Here is a 19,691-nt window from a genome sequence, read left to right as displayed (position 1 = left end):
CCCCACCTCCAATCTGTTCTCTCCCTTATTTTCTCCTATACCCCTTTCGACTTTTCCAGTGGATCTCTATGCCTCAGTGCCTGTATATCTTATTACTTAATTACATGTAAGATGGTATTAATAATAGTATATATATATATATATACATACACACACACACATATATATATATGTATATTTGAATATTTGATTTTAAAACTTTCAATTCCAGATTCATTCCCTTCCCCCCCCTGCCACCTACCCCCACTGGGGAGACAAGCAGTTCAGTACAGGTTGTACATGTGCAGCTAATGCAAAACAATAACATAGTAGATATATTGTAAAAGACTGACTATATTTCCCTCCCTCCTATCCCACCTCCCACTTGTTCTATTCTCTACTTTGATCCTGTCCCTTTGCAAAAGTGGGTGCTTCCAACTTCCTTCCTCCCCAGCCTGCCCTCCCTTCCATCATCCCCCCTCTCATCCCCTTCTCCCCCATTCTCCTGGAGGGTGAGATCCCCTATGTAGTGTTTGTTTCCCTCCCTCCTCAAGCCAGATTCAATCGGAATAAGGTTGACCCATTCCCTTTTGCCTTCCTATTCTTCCCCTCCATTGTAACCATTTTCCCTTGCCTCTTCTGTATGAGATAGTTTGCCCCAATCTGTCTCTCCCCATCTCCTCTCATTATATTCCTCTCACCTCTTAATTTCACCTTTTAAGTATCATCCCTTCCTGTTAAATTGGTCCCATGCCCTCTATCTATGTATACTTGTAAACGTATATACACACATTCACATATGTATTCATATGCCCGCATACGCTCATATAAAGACATATATATATATTTCCAATCCCTTCAACTACTGAGAAAAGTTTCATAAGTTACAATTATTGTTTTTCCATGTAGGAATGTTAATAGTTCAACTTTGATAAGTTCCTTATGATTTCTTTTCCTTGTTTACCTTCTCATGCTTCTCTTGCTTCTTGTATCTGAATGTCAAATTTTCTATTCAACTCTGGTTTTTTCAGCAAGAACGCTTGAAAGTCCTCTATTCCCCTGAATGACCATATTTTCCCCTGAAACATGACACTCAGTTTTGCTGGGTAGGTGACTCTTGGTTTTAATCCCAGCTACCTTGACCTCCAGAATATCACATTCCAAGCCCTTTGATCCCTCAGTGTAGAAGCTGCCAGATCCTGGGTTATCCTGATTGTGTTTCCACAATATTCAAATTGTTTCTTCCTGGCTGCTTGTAATATTCTCTCCTTAATCTGGGAATTCCAGAACCTGGCTATAATATTCCTAGGAGTTTTCTTTTTGGGATCTTTTTCAGGAGGTGATCAGTGGATTCTTTCAACCTCTATTTTGCCCTCTCGTTCTAAAACATCAGGGCAGTTTTCTTTGAGAACTTCCTGGAGGATGCTTTCTAGGTTCTTACTTTGGTCATGGCTTTCAGGTAGTCCAATAATTTTTAAATTATCTCTCCTGGATCTATTTTCCAGGTCAGTGGTTTTTCCCATCAGATATTTCACATTGCCTTCTATTCTTTCATTTGTTTGGATCTGTTTAACAGCATCTTGATTTCTCATAAAGTCATTAGCTTCCATTTGCTCCAATCTAATTCTGAAGCAATGATTGTCCTCATTGAGCTTTTGAGATTCTTTTTCCATCTGGCAAATTCGACTTTTTAAGGCATTCTTCTCCTCACTGCCTTTTTGAGCCTCCTTTGTCATTTGAGTCAGTCTGTTTTCTAAGGTATTATTTTCTTCAGTCAGGCTGTTGACTCTCATTTCATAATTTTCTTGCATTGTTCTCATTTCTCTTCCCAATTTTTCCTCCACTTCTCTTATCTGCTTCTTTTTTTTTTTAATTTAAAAAAAATTTTTTTAAGCAATTGGGGTTAAGTAACTTGCTCAAGGTTACACAGCCAGTTATTATTTCTGGGTGTGGTGCTGAGTATCTGAGCCCGGATTTGATCCAGGTCATCCCGACACTGGAGCCGGTGCTCTTACTTGGTGAGCCACCTGGCCACCCCTAAGCAATTGGGGTTAAGTAACTTGCTCAAGGTTACACGGCCAGGTGTTTCTGGGTGGGTGCTAATTGTCTGAGCCCAGAATTCGATCTCCAGGTCTTCTCAACACTGGAGCCGGTGCTCTTACTCGCTGTGCTACCTTCTTATCTGCTTTTTAAGGTCCTCTATGGCCTGTAACCAGCTTGTATTTTCCTTTGAAGCTTTTGGTGCAGGAGTTCTGACTTCACTGTTTTCCTCCTGTTCTATGCCTTGCTCCTTCTTATCCCCAAAATAGGAGTGTGATGTTGGAATCTTCTGTCTGCTTTGTTTCCTTTGCCTGCTCATTTTGCCACTCAATTATTTGACTTTTGGGCTTTTTGCCACAGTAGGACTCTGCCACCAGACAGGGGAGTTTTCGTCCCAAACGCTGGGGTTTTCTCAGCTGCTGGAGGTATTAGATGGGTGCCCTCTCTGAGGTCTCTACATGCTCTGGCAAGCTGGACACACACCCCAGGACCTCCACCCTAGACTGCAATCCAGATCCAAGCAGGTTAAAGCAAGAGCGATTACCCCTCAGACTGGTGCTTGGTCTCCCTACACTCTGCAGGCCAGGAGCTGAAGCTGCTATGTGGCGCTGGCTGACTGTGCCGGCATCTCAGAGGTTTCTCGGCCTGGGGGCAAAAGCCACACACTCCCACTTACTAGGTCCCAAAGTCCAGACTGCACTGGCCTCTCACCTTGTCCTTCGCATTTATGTATTGATAAATCTGGAAATGGCTACAGCTGCTGCTGATCTGGAGTCCCTGTGGCTGGGGGCTGGTCAGGCCCACCCTGGGGCTAAAGCCTCCGTGGGGCTGGGCTGGGCTCCCAGAGCACTGCTCTGGATTCCTGCTGGCCTGGCCTGCCAGGCTGTCCTCAGAGGGAGGTTAGCTTCTCTGTGTCATTTTGTGGGTTCTGCAGCTCCAAAGTTTGTTTAGAGCCCCCTTTTTACATGGATTGGGGAGGGTGGAAGCCGGAGCCGCGGGAAGGTCGTGCTTCTACTCTGCCATCTTGGTTCCCTATCTGTTTTTCTAAATGCATCCTTATCAGATCATAATGCATATATTCAATTAGGAGTCATGGAAAGATAGATTAAAAATTGTGAACTAATCCTAAAGAATGAGCAGGTCAAACAACAAATCATAGAAACAATTTCATTAAAGGAAATGACAGGACAAACACCAAAATTTATGGGATGCTGCCAATGCTGTACTCTGGGGAAAATTTCTATCTCTAAATATGTACATTTATAAAACAGAGATAGAACAGGTCAATAAATTGGTCACACAAGTAAAAAAACAAAAAAGAATTTAAAATCCTCAAACCCCAAATTGGAAATCCTGAAAATAAAAGGAGAAAATAATAAAACTGAAAGAAAAACACTGACTTAATAAACAAAACCAGGATCTGGTTTTATTTAAAAACAAAACAAAAAAAAAAAATCAAAGGGAAAATTCACCAACAATGAAGAGGAAATTAATTATTAAGAGCTATGTTGTCCAATTATATGCCAATAAATCTGACAATCTAAGTGACATAATTTGGGTGTGGTGAAATGGTTTAGGAGTGCTGGGACCCCAAAATGTCAGGGTACAAGGTGGAGTTGCCTGGAGTGCACTCACACATTCAAACCGTCCTCCAGTCAAGTGGCAAAGTTTATTGTGACGCCAATAGAAGCTGGAAAGATTTCTTAGGGAATCTACAACCTGAAGGCAGTGATGCTAAACTTATATGGAAAAGTGACAGGGAAAGGATGGCACGTATGCTAATTAGGTGGCACAGGGGCAGGATTTAGGGAATGGTCAGCATATGCAAGTAGTCCAGGTGCTTTGAAAGAAGGTACCTGTGATCTATGGAGGGGAAAATATAGGGAGTCTGCAGAGATAATTTTGCTGATCCTAGACATTGAGGGAGGAAAGACAATTTTTTGGTTAGCTGCCAGAGGCTGGTCCTTGGGGATCTGGTGCCAGAGAGAGAGTCCTTGGGTCAATATCCCTGTGTCTGTTCTGATGAAGTAATTACAGAGTCAGGCCTGAAACAATGGAAAAACTTCTCAAGGAAGTGGAGGGGGAGGGCCTTGTGCGATTCTGCATTGCTTCCAAAAACATGGTCTTAGAGCTTTTGGGGCCCAGGTTCCACTACCCTATCATAAGCAAAATGAATATTTACAAAAGTATAAATTGTCCAGATTAAAAAAAAAAGGAAATAGAATACTTAAATAACCCATTTTAGAAAAAAGAAACTGAACAAGTCATCAATGAACTCTCTTAAGAAAAATTCCCCAGGGCCAGACGGATTCACAAATTAATTCTAACAAACATTTAAAGAACAATTAATCCCAATACTTTATAAACTATTTAGGGAAATAGGCAAAGAAGGAGTACTACCAAATTCCTTTTAAAACACAAATATGGTGCTGATACTTAGACCAGGAAGAGCAAAAACAGAGAAAGAAAACCACAGACCAATTTCTCTAATGAATATTGATGCAGAAATTTGAAATAAAGTAACTAGCAAGAAGATTACAGCAATATATCACAAGAATCATACACTATGACCAAGTGGGATTTATTCTAGTAATTATCTCAAACGAGATAACATTTGTAAAGCACTTGGCACAGTGTCCGGCATAAGTAGGCACTTAATAAATGTTTGTTCCCTTTCCTCCCCTCCTTCCTCTCTTGATTTTTATGACATCATGCTCTCAATTTTCCTCCGTCACTAAATCATCAGAACCCAAACTATGGGTTTACAACAATAAACCCTGTGCCCTCTTCTCTCACTGTACACCATCTCTCTCAGAGTTTACCAGTTGCCATGGATTCTAATATTATCTCTATGAAGATGATGCCCATATCTACCTATTCAACCCTAGACTCTCCCCAGAGCTACAGTCCCACAATGCTAGTTATTTACTGAATATTTCTTCACTGGACATCATGTAAGTATCTCAAACTCAACAGAGACCAAAAGTAAGATAGCAGGTGGGAAATATGGAGAAAAATTGTGCTGAGCTCGGTCCTTAAATAGAGGTCCTGAAGCCCATGGTCCTGCCCCTCTATCTATCAGGAAGATTCAATCTTGCAAGGTGAAATAAGTTTCCTTGAAGGCTTTAGGCTTGATAATTTCTGAGGTCCCTTCTAAAAGCTTTAAAAATTCTTTCAATCAGGGAGGCCAGGTAGCACAGTGAGTAAGAGCACCGGCCCCAGAGTAAGGATGACCTGGGATCGAATCTGGGCTCAGACACTTAGCACCCACCCAGAAACACCTGGCCATGTAACCTTGAGCAAGTTACTTAACCCCAATTGCTTAAAAAAAAAAAAAATCTTTGAATCTATAATCATCACAATTGCTGTTGCATATGATCATGAATGCAACAAAAAGATAAGTGAATAAAGAAACAAAAAAAGCTTAGACTAAATGACTTAATAAAATCCAATTATCTACAAATAACATTTATATTTAACTTATTTTAAAATAGTCATGGGAAATTACAAAATCATGAATAAATAGATTATAAATGTTCTGAAATTTCAGGTACTAGAATGAAAATATGTATGAACTTAGTATAGAAATTATTTCTATCTCAATGAAGTTGCTTTAAATTGATGTATTATTATTAACACATCATGGGAGTTATTCTTTGAAAATGATTTCAAAGCATGATGAAATGTATTAATTAAGGTATTTTAAAATAACAGAAGCATGGAAAACATGCAATTGTCCATAGCCTACCTCTTTTACAATGTTTTACCTAAATCTCTGCTATAAACAAAACACAGGCCATTATTAAATATTACATTAATCTATCTTTAATTTGTGGCAGTGAGATGGTGCAGTGGACAGAGCACTAAGCTCAGAATCAGGAAGATTCATCTTCGTAAACTGAAATCCAGCCTCAGATACTATCTGTGTAACCCTGAGCAAGTCACTTAATCCTATTTGCCTCAGTTTTCTCATCTGTAAAATGAGATCAATAACTGTTATGCAACACATTCTTAGAGAGTTACATGCAGTTCTAAGAGGGTGACTTGCCCAGGGTCACACCTACCTGGTACTTGTGTGAGAGGTGAAACTTGAATTCAGGTCTGATTCTGAGGATGGCTCTTTATATATACCACACTGACTTGCATATTGTATTATATTAAATATTACTTGAATACTTCAAGCTTCCATAATTGTGTTGATATAAATGCTTCCTCCCCAATGCAGATCACAACTCTTCTGAACCTCATTAGGCTGTCTTCTTCAACTGCTGCTATATAAAACAAAACAAAAAAAAAAAAAACCCTATCCCCCCCTTCAATGAACCTGATGATGGACCTCCAAAATCTAACATGCAATTCATCATTTGATCTTGTTCAAAGTCTTGCCAGTTTGGTAAAACCTGCCAGTTTGCATTCCACAGGCAAAGCCTTTTTTAAGGTCAGCTCTATACCATAATGAAGTATCAGAATAGGATTTCAGTAAAGGATATTATATTATCCTTCACCAAAGTACTCATTCTGACTCCCCCATTCTTGAAGACTAAGTCTGTGGACCTTGAGCTCTATCTACCAAATGGAGACACTTTAAGCGTGGGCCCAGTGATGCACTTCATATCTACTATCCAAGTACAAGTACAAGTCAAGCGAAATTAGAAGGGATTCAACACCAGATTGAGTCATAGGTCGATAGCATTTTTGTGTCTATAGCAACTTTCTAAAACAGTAGAAGTTACTGAGGCATTGAGTCTGCATTGTCAGATGTTACATACATTCTGATGAAAAAAATATATTAAATTCACTTCAAATTTTCAAAAGATCTACTACTTCATCAGTATGAATGATCCATTATATAACCCCTTCACATGCTAGGCACAAAATTCTTAACTTTTTTTTGCATTCATTATAGACACCCCTGGGAGGCTGCTGATGCATATCAACCTCTTCTTGGAATAATGCTTTTAAATGCATAAAATACATAGTTATGTAGGAAACCAATTATGTTGAAAAAGTTATAAATATACAGACAAAAAAAACACAGACACACAGAATGCCCCTCCTCCCCTTTTACTTCTCCACAATGCCCTAGATATGTCTTCACCCTGGAAAATCACTTCAGCCCCCAAATTCAAACCTCAAAAGTGCCCTCTGTCTCTGCCACCCTCTGGATATACACCCTCACTCTGTTTGGATGACTCCTCCTAGAACCTCCATTCAAGGAGGGGTGCCCTTCCCTATCCCCTTTTCAGATTCCTTTTACCTGCTGTCTTTACTTGTTAGAATATAAGCTTTTTGAGGGCAGGGGTTAGGTTTTTTTTTTCCCCTTTATGTTTATCCAGTGCTTAGCATAGTGCCCAGTATACAAGATGTCTGTTGAATGTTGACTGACTAAATATATTTATAAAACAAATTTATGGACCTAAGAACCTATGCCTTAAGGAATCCTTCTGGTGATAAGACTCTAAATCTAGCAACCTGCCCTTTGGACAACACACAGAGGATCTGCCAGAGTTTATGCTCCTCAAGCATAGCTCTTTAACAACTCAGGGTTCCTTCCACATCACAATAAATGCAGAGATTACCTACGTCAAAGAGAGCAGAGATCTATCAAAGTATGCAAGAAATAATAGTGCATATACAACTTCATATAGCACAGAAGCTGAGGGCATCTTGGACCATAACCAAGAAGCCTTATTACTGTAATTACCAATAAAACACCAACGCACCAAAAATATAATCCCAGTGCCTTGGCTTTCCTAAGGTGCTCACCATGGTCTTGGAGTATATCTTATTCAAAGTTCAACCAGGAGAATTTACTATCAGTACTGATGTTCTTCAAAAGCACTTATTCACAAATCACAAAGTACTTATTGTCTTAAGCTCTAGAATACTAACAGCCCTCTCAGTGAAACTCATAATTATTTGAAAAAAAATCAAGAGAATACAAAATCCTTATTTCCCAGGCTGAGACAAAGGGAGATTGGTACGCTGAATTTCCATTCAACAGTTCAATTCATACAAGTCAATATTAAATGCCTAGTAAATACTAGATTAAGCACTGGAAACAACATAGATAGATGCCTGCTCTTATGACATCTATCATGCTAATAATATCATGCAAATACATCATGCTAAGCACTGAGAATACATAGAGGCCTGCTCTTATGCATCTTACAACACAGCGATTCCCAGGGTGTCTTCTGCTCTCTAATCCTGCACCAGCAACCGACTGCTGGACATCTCTATATGGAGCCATCATTCTGGACCCAAAGCAGATTTCATTATCTTTTCCTCCAAAACCTTTCCCTTTTCCTAACCACTTCCGTAACATCTCACAGACACACACCCTTCTTTTTACTCACATGGACACTAACCATATTAAGGTCTTCACTGCGTCTTGCCTAGACACCGGCAAAAGCATCCTAATTAGTCTTTACGTATCCAGTCTCTTCTTTTCTCTCTCTAATCTATATTCTACATAGCCACCAAATCAATATTCCTGACCAGGATACATTTTTGCTCAAGAAGTTTCAGTGGCTTCCAACTGCCTCTAGAAAAAATTACAAACTTGTCTATTTGGCAAACAGGCTCCAGTCCTTCTTTCTAAGCTTACTGCATATTACTCTTTTTCACGCAATAGTGTAGTTGTTCTTTCTCCTATATGACAATCCATCTCCTATGTCTACATCTATGTCTTTGCAACAAGTGTTCCTCATGCCTGGAGTGCCCCCCCCACCCCCTCCTCTTCACCTCAGACCACTCCTAACTTTTTCCACTGCTCAGCTCAAACTCCATGTCTTACATGAAGCCTATCCTGATCCCCACCAGTTGCTAGTGGTCTCACCTTATCCCTGAAAACTACTTTGTAGTTACTTGTCTGTGTTCATATTGTTTCCCTTCCAGTTGGAGGTGATGGGTTGATAGGGTGGGAATAGAGAGACTGAGAAAGGGCAGGGACTGTTTCATTTTTTACTTTATATACCCATTATGCCTAGCATAATACCTATTTGTTAAGTAGGTACTTAACAAATGCTTACTGAATGGAACAAACAATGGGGAGAATATACAATTTAAAAAATCATTATACAAGAAAAAATAAGATAACTACAAAGTGGTAAGAAAAATTTGAGGAAGGTGAGGTTGTTTTATCTCTCTAGGAGAGCCAATGAAAGCTTCATAAAATAAATGTCATTCAAACTGGTATTTAAAGGATGAGATTTCAACAAAGTGAGATAGATTGGAATAATCCATTTCAATGGTGGGAGATGGAAGGGGGTTTGGGGGACAGTGTAAAAAAAGGCAAAGAAATGAGAATGAGGAGGATAAGAACAGGAGACAAAGTGGAGTCCTGTTTGACTGGAACACAAAATACAGGAAGTGGAGCAATATGTGATGAAGTTGGACAAGTAGGTTAGAGCTGGACTGTACGGTACCTTGAAGGCCAAGACGGGAAGCACTGCTGTAAAAAGAGTGCTGGATTTAAATGGAAAGACCTGGCTATTTCAGACTCTGGCTTTGCACTCACTATAACCTGTATAATTTCAGGTGGCTTCAGTTCTTCAACTACAAAATGAGGCCATTGGACCAAGTGACCTCTTAAGGTCCCCTCAAATCTAAATGTTTCTATGATCCTATTTTATTTAGTAGGCAAGGGAAGTCACTGAAGTTTTCTGGGTAGAGAAGTGACATGATCAACATAGTAGGAGTACATAGTACAGATTGACGAGAAGATAAAAGGAACAAAGGCAGGAAATTATAAATAGTAAGTAAGGAGAGATGAGGGCCTAAATAAGGTTTCTGCAGTTGGGTAGAGAGACAGGTGTGAGAATTACAGAGGTATAAACAGCAGAGCTTGGCAACTCTGGCTATGCAGGATAACGAAGAAGAATCAAAGAGCCAAGAATCAATTGAATTGAATGAATGAACAAAACCAATTGAATGGCGACATCAGTAAGAAATAGGCATAGAGGCAGGACCTTGGATTTCCCTGGCACAGGGGGTTCCAGGAGGGGAACTTCTTTTGCCATTGCAAGATGGTATCTCCTCAGCAACTTAAAAAGTCTTAGAGAATTGCCTAGGGCACTGAGGCAAACTGCCCTGGGTCATATGGTTTGTATCTGTCATTGCTGGGATTTCTAATTCAGATCTTCCTGACCCCAAGATCAGTTATCTTGCCATTATGCAACCCTGCCTCTAGGGTAAGTAAAAGAAATAGGAATTTGGAGTAGAGGGAAGTTTAGGGGAAAATAAATTAAGCTATGTTTTAGACATGTGAAAATTAAGATTATGACCAAAGGGACCTCCATTTGAAAAAAAAAAAAACAAGAAATTGGAAATATGAGACTTGGGATTTAAGGAGGTTGGCAATATAAGACAGGGAGGTATATCTATGTAAAGGTGACAACCAAAGTTATTAGAGTGGATGAGGTTCCCAAGGAGCAAAGAAGGCCTAGGTCAGAGTCTTTGGGAATACCCACATTTAAGGAGGCTGAGCTGGCAAGGAAGGCATGAAAGGAGTATTAGATGAATAGGAGGAGAAACATGATAATGCAGTGTTGAAGAAAGCAAAGGAAAAGAGGACATCAAGAAAGAGGGTTCTGTCTACTGTTCCATAACGAAGTCAAATAATGGAAAGGCCATTAGATTTAGTAATAACGAAATAATTCTGTCCTTGCAGAGAACTGGTTCAAAAGAATTGTGGGACAAGAATTTAGACTGAAATGGCTGTTAGACGATAAAGAATCAGAGGCAATACACAAGAGTACTTTCTTTAAAAGTCTGGCAGGGAAGAGAAGGAGAAATATCAGATGATATCTTGAAGACAAGGCAGGATCAAAGGACTTACATTATAGTGTGGGAAAGTGCTTTTTTTTTTTTTTAAGGTTAGGGCAAACCTAAAGTTTTCAGGCTGAAGGTTCAACATCAACAGAAATTGGAGAAGCATGGGGAGGGGTAGAACAAAAGGTAAGGAAGATGGTAAGTGTTAATGAGACAAGGCCATAAAAGAGATGGAAGAGGGTTAGCTTTAGCAAGGAAGCTCAATTTATCTAAGAACAGAAAGAATAAGGATATTAAGAAATGTGGAGTAGTAGAAGAAGGGAGTTGAGTCCATCAATATATATACATGAACCTATATGTCTATATAAACATAATATCCATCCATCTATCAGAGAGAGTACATTAATCAACATATACATTGGACAAATGCTACAGATAGACAGTGAGCTGGGCCCAGCACTGAGTAGTTAGAAGAAATGGGTTGAATCATATTTGGGAACACACAAGGCATTTTCTATAGTATTAAACTGCTGACCACTACAAAAATCCAGCTTTTTCATACAAATATTTTCAGAGAGATGATATATGGTTCAAAATATTGAAGTACAATAACCTTAGAAAATCTAAATTATAGATGACCCAAAGGGCACAAATAGGCTACAACATTTACAGTGGTAATGCATTTATGAGAATTGGCATAAAAGACATCAATGACTACATGGATGAATAGAAAATAAGACTGGCTGTCATGTAGTGAGAATGAGAACAATGGTATGACTCTTTATCAGTACCTTAGAGATATTAAAAGAATATGAGTGGATTTTTTATGGAGAATTGAATGGGAGGACAAGGTAAAAAAAAAAATCACACAGGTTGGGAAAACAAAGAGGGATTTCTATCTATACCAGCAGAAGGAAAATATAAGGAACATGTACATGTGTATATGTTTATGTATTTGCATATATACTCTCAGTTCATGTGATCCTCCAAACAATTTTGAGCATCTGACTGTCACAGTCTTGAAAAAAAAATTCAGGGATAAAAAATTACCTTTCCCTTCTGCCAGACACACCAAGAAACTAAAATATAGGAAAAGTAAAAGTGTTCTTCTTTTTCTTCCACCAGAGATTATCCACTAATTATTCCACAAGCACAAGGGAATCTGACAGAGTTGAATTATGGGAATTATAACTAATCAATGCTTTTATAAACTTTTTTTAAATTCTCAAGACATTGAAGCAAACTGCTAAGTAAACCACTGTTTTTTTTTTTTTTTGCCTAGAACTCTTTCTTGAGGGTTCTGTGGAACAAAGAGCTGCTGCTAAACTCAGAGGCATATATACACACTTGTAAAGCTGTTTCTTATATTACAATTACTTGTTACCACATTTTCCACAGTTGTTCATTTGGAACAGACAGAAAATGGTACTAATGTAACAATGTGAAGCCCTTAAAGGTTATATGAAGTTCTAATAAATAAGAAATGCCAGTTACCCGCACATGTGGAACAGGATCTTTGGACTCAACATACACTTCTTTTAACAACGTGAGTAGCTTGTCATCTTTTCTTTTAACTATTTCCTCTAATTCTGGATGGCCTAAAGGAAGATGAAGCAAGGAAAGTCAATTACAAACAAATAGAGCCAAAATAAATGTAAGTCATATACCTAGTCAGACATTATATAGTCATAATTATTAATACTCTCTTAAAAAAACACTATATGATAAAACATAAACAAAAATTCTTAGGAAAATCTAAAATTCAAAATGGAATTTCAGACTCAGAGTTTAGTACTTGCTATCAAATCCTACAGAAATACTGTACCAAATGATATTATATATCGTAATATATAATGATATATGATAATATAAAACATAATGTAACATAACTGGTTAACATATTAAGACTGGTTTCTCACATATTTATACATTATCCACCTTTGAATCATTTAAAGAATCTGAATATGATATAAAAATCTAAGTATCAAAGAAACTTTTTGTCTTTGTATCCTTGGCACTTAGCACAGTGACTGGTACATAAAGTTCTTAATAATAATTGTTGACTGCTTGAAACCTAAATAATTACAAAAGCGCTGGCCTGGAATCTGGGATCAAGTCTCTGGGCCTCAGTTTCCCCATCTGTAAAACAAGGGGCCTGGATAAGATGGCCTCTGAAGTTCCTTAGACCTAGTTATTAATCTATAAAACGGGAATTAAAATCATCACAGTTAAACCCCAGGCTAGAGGATTGGGAACTACGTTTCCCAGCATGCACCACCTTGAATCTCTGAGAATGGACAAAGGCACATGTCTGAAGATCAACTAATTTTGCCAGTGGAGGATCTGTAACATTAAAGGGGCGGGTAAGGGACAGAGTTTCAATGTCATTATGGCTACACCTTCCTAAGCATTCTGGGTCATGAAATGTTTTATTTGGTGTTTTAAACTTCCCTCCTCTAAGATTTCTGCGATTCTTGGAAAAATCTGGTCTTCTCGGCCAGTAAAGAAGTCAAATCTCCCTACTCCTTTCCACCTGCAAGAAATAAAACAAGTTCAAGGTCGTTTACGAGGTAGGGGGTGGAGGGGAAGTATCTCTGGGTCTTTTTCTACACAGGCAAAGAGGGAAGATTCTCAACTTAATTTTCACTGCCAAGTGCTTCTTTAACACTCCTACAAATGCATACAAAAAAATACGCCAGATTACAAAGGAACAAATAGAGGTATCCAGACTTGAAAAAGACAAAACAAAAGAAAACAGCTTCACGGATACCGGGCGAACCCGAATCGAAGTGTCCTCAACACCGTGCAGTTTTAAGAGCACTGGCTCCAGTGTCAGGGTTCAAATCCCTCCTCTGACGAACTACCTGTGTGACCTTGGCAGGTTATTTCAACCTCTCAAGGCCTCGGTTTCTACCTCTCAAAAAAAAGGGGGCTGGGGAGGGTACTATAACGCACGCCTTCCCCTAAGGCCCTTCTGGCTCTAAATCTAGGACCCTACAACGACTCTTAGCTCAATCCACCGGAAGCCTTCCCCAACCCCAGTGCTTTTCTTCTTTTGATTATTTCCCACTTATTTTGCATAGAGCTTGCTTTGTATAAACTTATTTCCACGCTGTCTCCACGACTGCATAGTAAACTCCCTGAAGGCAAGAACTGTCTTTTGCCTCCTTTGGTATCCCTGGTACTCAGTACTATGCCTAGCACACGGTAGGCGCTTAATAAAACAATTACTGTATTGAACTGGATTGAATCCAATTCAACCGACATCACAGGAGAACTCCGCAACAAGGCAGGTGTCTCCCCACTCGCCGGCGGCCCGAGCATTCCCCCCACCTCGAACCCCCCGGGGTGCCGGCCCTCCGAGACTACTCACGGTTGAGTTCTTCCAGGATCAGGGTCTTGGTGGTGGGGTGCATGGGGGCAGCAGACGGCTTCACCTTGCTGATCTCCCTCTCGGCACGGTTATCCAGGTTGAAGTTCCGGAAAGCGCGGGTCACCCTGGCCCCCATCTCTCTCTCAAACCATGATGCACTAGCTGCGGAACACGCCAGCACATGGAACCCTCCAGGTACTCAACATTGTAACCATCCAGGCACCGCGAGTGGGCATGCGCGGGCCTTGGACAAGCCGGGCTACGCGGGCCCGGAAATGAGAAAACGGAACTTCTGACAGCGCCACCTGGCGCCTCCTCCCCCGGAGCTGCCTTCTTTCTTCCCACTGTGAAATTTCCTTCCTCCCCCATGCCCAGAAGTTATGAGCATTTTAGAAATAACTTAGAAATTAGCAGAACCAAAAGAATACTGTATACAGTAACAGCAATATCGTTTTAAGAATGCTTTGAGCGAATAAGTTATTTTGTCTATTATAAATACCGAAATTAACTATAAAAGACATTTGAAGACCCTATCTGCAGTCAGAGAAAGAACTGATAAGTAGAAGTATGTATAGAATATTTTTACATATATATATATGTGTGTGTGTGTGTGTGTGTGCGTGTATATACCTATTTGTGTCTAATGGTAGCCATTTCTAGGCCGGGGGAGGAGGAGGAAACAAAAAAGAATATCATAATCATCTTGTATATTGGAAAGGAATAGCAAGTTGTGCATAGCAGACTGGCAGTTTCATGTACATCTTTATTGTATATTATGGAAGTACTTGTTTTAATCTATCACTTAAAACTTTAATTAAAAAAGAAAGACATGACTCTTGATTGATGTGCAGAAGATGTTTTTATATCTTTACTCTTTCCTTGACACAGCTATTAAGTGTTAAAGAAGTATCATTCAGTACAACTTCCTCTGAAGCCCATAGTCACTTTCCTGAGGTCAGAGGGTAGTGAGTGGCAGAGCAGAGGTTTGAACCCATGCAAGATCCCTGACTCCTCCAAATCCAATCTTTTTCCCCCAGTACACAGTAAGGTTCCTCAAGAGCCAGGACTGTTGAAATGTTTTTCTTTTTAATCCCATTGCCACATAATATTGAATAAATAGCATTTAATAAAGGCGTGTTTACTGATTGACGCATAATTTTCCATTCTAATAGACATTTTTGAGATGGATTTGGGAATTTGTTTTGCTTGACCATACATAAATATATGTAACGTATATAACATGCATATTCAGTATCCATATGTAGTATATATACAATACGTAGTATATATGCTATATAGTCTATATACATATACATATCATATCCAGCATACACATGCACATACAGTTGCAGAGTCTATATGTGTGCATATATTCATTGGTCGTGTGTACACACATGTAGCCATATGTATATACTTACATAGATATAGGTTTATACATAGGGTAATTATGTGTACACATATGTATACTTTATACATTTATATGGTCAAGCAAAGCACATTCCCAAATTGATCTCTAAAAAATTGACACGCATACAAATTTTTACAAAGGCTTTATTTTACTTTTTCTTTTCAGGTGACAATAGGAGATAGAATACTGAACCTGGAGTCAAGACGACTTGTCTTTGTGAGTTCAAATCCAGCCTCAGGCACTAGCTATTTGACCTTGGGTAAGTCACTTAATTCCTGTTTCCCCCAGTTTCCTCATCTGTAAAATGGGTATAATAATAGGACCTGGTTGGGGGGGTATAATTATTGTAAGGTACTTAGCACAATGCCTTGCACATAATAAGTGCTATATAAATGTTATCATCATTATTTTCCATAGGGATTGGGAAAGAGGAGAAAAATTAACTTTTTACTAAAAAATAAAATTTTAAAAATTGTTTTCTATTTGATGCCCTACTCCTTCACTCTTTTATTTCTCTAGTTTACTCTTTTCCCAGTTCCCTTTCCAGGCTGTTACTCTGAACCCTTTCTTCACTTGTCCCAATTATCTACTTCCTCCCTAGGTTCCCTTTCTAGGTCCTCAGGTTTTATTTTTTTTCTGCTTTGTTTTTGCAGTGCCAGGTTCAAACATTTAAACCCCAAGCTCTGTAACATTTCTCTCTCTCTCTCTCTCTCTCTCTCTCTCTCTCTCTCTCTGTACTTCTCTCTTTCCCTCTCTCTCTCTCTCTCTCTCTCCCCCCCCCCTCAACACATCCTGTTCTCTTACTGAAAAAGAAGTAAGGGAAAAAAAAAGGAAAGAAATAAGTACTTATAGAGAGTTATGTGCCAGGCACTGTGCTAAGCACTTTTTACAAATATTATCTCATTTGATAAGGATGTAGATATAGGATTGGGGAAATGTTTATTCATTTATGTTATTTTGCTATCACTTTATTTTATCCCTCTAATATACATATTATGTAATACTATGTGTCATGACTGTGTTAGTGTCTCATTCCTTGAAGGTAGAAACCCCCACTATTTTTAATCTGGCAGTGTTCTTCACACAGTAGGCACTTAATGCTTTTTTGATAAATTTCCTAATGTCTCATTACGAAGCTCCTATTTGAATGAAAGAGCTGCTAAGAGATTTGTAAGCTTAAGAAGTGCCCCCCCAAAATCAGTATGATAAAGAAGGGGCATATTATGGAACAAGCAACATTTTTAAAAGTTGTAGATGACTTTTCCCACTGGAACAATATCTATATTTGATTAGCTCCTGTGTGTGGGGTGAAGTCAGTTATGTCTAGGGGAGAAATGGTAGTGTTTATTTTTGTGTTTTTTTTTTCCTGCCTAATAGCTTTAATTTGCTTTCCTCCACCACTTTGGGACTCTGAATTAAAAGTGTTCAATTATATTGTTAAATAATTATGAATTCCTAATAATAACAAAAGTGCTACCAAAATGTGAATTTCTATAATCCATTAGGTTGTCATTGTTCCATATTAGTATTCACTACCTATGGGGTCCAGAATTATTCTGTTTGGGTTATTTGGGAAAATATCCTGAAGGTGGCAGACTGGTTCAAGGTTTCTTCCATCATTTTGCCTTCTAATCCAGACAAGTGAGTACTTAACACAAATCTTTGTTGATCTAAGTCCCCTTTGAGTGTGTGGCCTCATCAAATAGAAGGTATTTAATAAATGTATCTCCCCTATCATGACCTTCTCTGTTTAGGTCTCTAGTAGCAATTCTTCCCCAATGGTTTTTGTTTTGTTTTATTTCTAATTCTGCCACATTTGGGAGTGGGAGAAGCAGCATAGAAATTGAGTTGAAAGGCAATGTCTTCATGAAATCTCAGGAGGCTTCCAAGGGATCAGTCATCACGGAAATATTTTATATTTTCCTCTCATTTTTTGCATATAGGTAGAATATAAAAGTTAAAACTAAAAGTAAAGGTACTCCAATAGGAATATTTAACTAGTTGACCCCATTCTCAGAGAATGTTATAGAAACAAAGAGCTGAGTCATTAAAACAGATTTCTACGGCTTCCTGTCAAAATTCATAAGTTGTAGACATTAGTTTTCAGTAGCAGTAAGTTTTTTGATAACTGGTGCTGTTTCATTTTCGTTTTTTGTATCCCTAGCACTCAAAAACGGTCTTTGACTAGTTAAGTGCTTGATAAATGGTTACCTGAAATCATATGATCTCAGAGATGTCATTTCTACCTGTAGACATCATGGTCCATCTTTACCTTCTTGCTTACATGATTCTTGTCCATGTCCTCCCATAAATCCTCCAAAGAGGATCCACCCAATGACATTGATTCTTTCAATGCTTCATGGATCCTTGGGCAGTATTCAGGCTGTCCAGCTATTTCTCATTCTGGCTTATCCCTTTTTTCTTTTCCTATGTGGCTTCACTGATGTCTTTTACATTAGTTCTTTCATGTAAGTCATCGTTTGTCATTTCCTCATAGATATATGTGTATGTATATTATATTTTTGATATTTCTGATGAGTTCCTTACTCTGAGGAAGTGAGAGAGAAATAGACCCTTGGGAAAAGGACACCCTATTGGGTATCCTCTAAATTAGGTGTAATCAGCAATGACATCTGTGTAACCCTGGGCAAAATTTGAGGTACAAAGAGGGGAAGGAAGGGAGCTGAAGTGGGGTGATGGATATCTTTGTTATTTCTTGAGAAGAAGAATATTCACCTAATCCTAAATAATCCTTTGTGTATATAAGAAGAGGTTGAATCCCAAGCTGGAAAGTTAGCCCCCCCAAAGAGGAAGCTTCCTCATCTGACACCACATTATAAGCAAAGCTATAATCAATGGTGAGATCACAAGGATACCCAGTATCCCCAAGTAAATGTCTAGTTTGAGCTGTGAGTGGCATTGCATAGTCAGGAAGTATTGTTACCAGATAAAGAGGCTGATAGAAGGGGATATTGTGGATTTTGTCTTTGAATCCTTAGCACTTATCACAGTGCTTCAATGCTGTATTATTAAATGCTTATTGTCTGGCTGGGATAGGTGATTACAGCATTAGAGTTCAAGAGACCATGTTGAAGGCACTAGGCTAGCTAACAGCCCTCCCCAATGTCTCCAACCCCTTCGGCAAGAATTCTTAACCTTTTCTGTGTCATCACTATCTTTGGCAGTCTAGTGAAATCTACAGAGCCTCTCTCAGAAATATATTTTTAAATGCATAAAACAAAACACATAGGATTACAAAGGAAACCAAAGGTTAGTGAAAATAAAGATGGATTTTTTTTTCCTGTTCAAGTTATGGACTCCCTGAAATCCATGAGCCCCAGGTTAAGAAATTCCCCCCCCCGCCCCCCCCCAGGATCACCCATACCCAATGGAAGGTAGTGCAGCTGGCTTTTGTTTTTCCAGAGCAGCTACTCCAACTCAGGATGAGGAGAGTATGGTATCTCCCTGTTTGAACTGAGCTTTCCCTAGGAGCTGGTAAGTGTCATTAGGTAATGCACACTCTAGAACATCACTGAACTTTGGGCTACTATGATTTTTATCTGTTGTGGAATATTGACAGATGTTGATTTTATTGCCTCTTGCTATACACTGTGACCAGTGTGTTTGAAAGTCAGGGAGTTGGTGCCTGCTGGCTGGGCTGTCCAGAGGAGAGACTGTCCCAGGCTTCCCAAAAGAGGCTTCAGTATAAGATTGTTAAACATTAGATTGAAGCATTCTTGTTATAGGGACACTTGCTATAGGGATTACAAAAAGATTGAAATTAATGATTTCATTGATCTAGAGAACTCCCTGGATAAAGAAAATCTCTTTAACCAAGAAGGTCTGCACTATCACAGCAATTTCTTGTCTAGAGAGTTGCCTAGGAAACTGAGAGGGTAAGTAACTTGGGTGGAGCCTTTGTTAGCATCTGTCCTTGAATTCAGGTCTTCCTAGTTGTAGGGACAGCCATCTAAGTACTAGGCCATATTCTCTTTCTCACACAAAAAAATTACACAAGTCTGGTACTTGCCCTCAAAGAGATAATCTCTTGATCTTTCTATTCCCTGCATGTAGTGTTGTACTTTACACATAGTAGGAGCTTAATATTTGCTTGGT

At 39.0% G+C, this 19,691-nt stretch overlaps 2 protein-coding genes across 4 annotated transcripts in view; one reads left to right on the top strand and one right to left on the bottom strand.

Annotated features, from left to right (window-relative positions):
- NDUFAF4 (NADH:ubiquinone oxidoreductase complex assembly factor 4) overlaps positions 1-14,430 on the bottom strand; it is a 23,199-nt gene extending 8,769 nt beyond the window's left edge. Inside the window, exons 1-2 of the mRNA XM_069077198.1 lie at positions 14,168-14,430; positions 12,289-12,392 (exon numbers count right to left, since the gene is read on the bottom strand). Of these exons, the coding sequence (XP_068933299.1) occupies positions 12,289-12,392; positions 14,168-14,303 (240 nt within the window). The 5' untranslated portion in view covers positions 14,304-14,430. The remainder of the gene's footprint in view (positions 1-12,288; positions 12,393-14,167) is intronic.
- Positions 14,431-14,470: 40 nt separating this feature from the next.
- The window catches only part of KLHL32 (kelch like family member 32), a 333,784-nt gene continuing 328,563 nt past the window's right edge, over positions 14,471-19,691 (top strand). For all 3 annotated transcript variants that reach the window (XR_011166280.1, XM_069077193.1, XM_069077191.1), the window contains exons 1-2: positions 14,471-14,732; positions 15,741-15,834. The gene's annotated coding sequence lies outside the window, so the exon portion shown is untranslated. The remainder of the gene's footprint in view (positions 14,733-15,740; positions 15,835-19,691) is intronic.

The sequence above is a fragment of the Petaurus breviceps genome, unplaced genomic scaffold (genome assembly GCF_028583685.1).
Source record: "Petaurus breviceps papuanus isolate PSGF00001 unplaced genomic scaffold, PetGlider_PUasm1.0 90977, whole genome shotgun sequence".
NCBI lineage: Eukaryota > Metazoa > Chordata > Mammalia > Diprotodontia > Petauridae > Petaurus > Petaurus breviceps.
The sequence above is the reverse complement of the archived record's forward strand: the minus strand, read 5'-3'. Positions and strand labels throughout refer to the sequence as shown.